The sequence below is a fragment of the Cyprinodon variegatus genome, unplaced genomic scaffold (assembly GCF_000732505.1).
Source record: "Cyprinodon variegatus isolate N-32 unplaced genomic scaffold, C_variegatus-1.0 Scaffold1979, whole genome shotgun sequence".
In the NCBI taxonomy this organism is placed as follows: Eukaryota; Metazoa; Chordata; class Actinopteri; order Cyprinodontiformes; family Cyprinodontidae; genus Cyprinodon; species Cyprinodon variegatus.
In genome coordinates this window covers 44,037-45,183 of record NW_015152432.1, presented here as the reverse complement: position 1 = coordinate 45,183, position 1,147 = coordinate 44,037, and the positions used below count along the sequence as shown (strand labels likewise).

General features: G+C 46.3%; 1 protein-coding gene across 3 annotated transcripts in view; it reads right to left on the bottom strand.

The window, feature by feature from the left end:
• LOC107104967 (kelch-like protein 7) overlaps nt 1-1,147 on the bottom strand; it is a 15,118-nt gene that overhangs the window by 5,713 nt on the left and 8,258 nt on the right. For all 3 annotated transcript variants that reach the window (XM_015405081.1, XM_015405082.1, XM_015405080.1), the window contains 3 exons: nt 527-620; nt 334-458; nt 86-258 (listed from right to left, as the gene is read on the bottom strand). In XM_015405081.1, coding sequence (XP_015260567.1) covers nt 86-258; nt 334-458; nt 527-620 — 392 coding nt within the window. The remainder of the gene's footprint in view (nt 1-85; nt 259-333; nt 459-526; nt 621-1,147) is intronic.

The window sequence follows — 1,147 nt, the reverse complement described above, 5'->3', positions numbered from 1 at the left end:
GCTATAGAAATAAACTGAATAGAATTACCTACATGAAAAGATGCAAAGGAAAGGTCTCACCATACCATCCATCCCAAAGACACACCTGCTCCTCCGGGACGGACAGTTTGTCATTGCTGAGGATCTTTGAGAGGCAGTTGACAGGGAGCTGCAGGAAGTCGACCAAGGTGCTGGATTCAGTGAAGTACTTCAGGAGAAAGGTTTCTGCTTTAGCCCTCAGTCCCTCACAATAAAATGCATGCGCCAAGGCCCATATACCTGCAGAGAGAACAAAGCTCTGGGGGCATTTCTCGCCGCTGGGGGGGGGGGTTTGGCTGCGTTTGCGTTTCTTACCCATGCAGTTTGTGACGTTAACCTTCTCCATCAGGAACTCCTCACACATGGCTTGGACAGGCTGGATCTGGTACTGACTGGCTACATGCAGCAACGACTGGACGTTTCTCACGTTAATTTTGATTCTAGACAGAAAATAAGAATCAATTCCTTTAAAAAAAAAATAAATCCTGCCTATTGTTTGTTTTTTTACTCTGCCGTGTAAATGTAGTCGATCAGCAGCTCGATGATTTCAGGGTCCACTCCCTTCAGCTCCACCTCAGGAGACACGGACTCCATCATGTTTGCTGAAAGCGACGGCAAACGCAGGTAAACGACAGAAGAATTAACCTGCACCATGTTGCCATGGAAACAGATGCATGAATTCAGGTGTTCGTTATTTCCAGTAGGTGAATTGCAGTGTGGCAACGTGGAAGGATGCTCAGCACCAGCGAGTCCAGTTTACATATTTATTCCCAACTAAACATTCCGGTCAGGTCAGTGATGGAAGAGTTGAAATGATCTGGATACGATTGCAGCTGGAGGATGCTACGGCAACTCGTCTGTGTGAATGCGTTTGGGTTTTCAACGCGTTTGCTTAGGTCACTCAGGGAAAGAGCTTTGAAGAGTTGGAGTGGCTCATCTCTATAGTTACGCTGCTATAGGCTTAGACTGCTGGAGGACATGGGGACCCCTTTTTCATCATTCCATCTCTATTCTCCCTCTCTGCAGAATCTGTTAGTTCAATTCTATTCAGTTTATTTCTATAGCGCCAATTCACAACACATCATCTCAAGGCACTTTCCAGTTCACCAGATCATCCAGGAAAACCAGC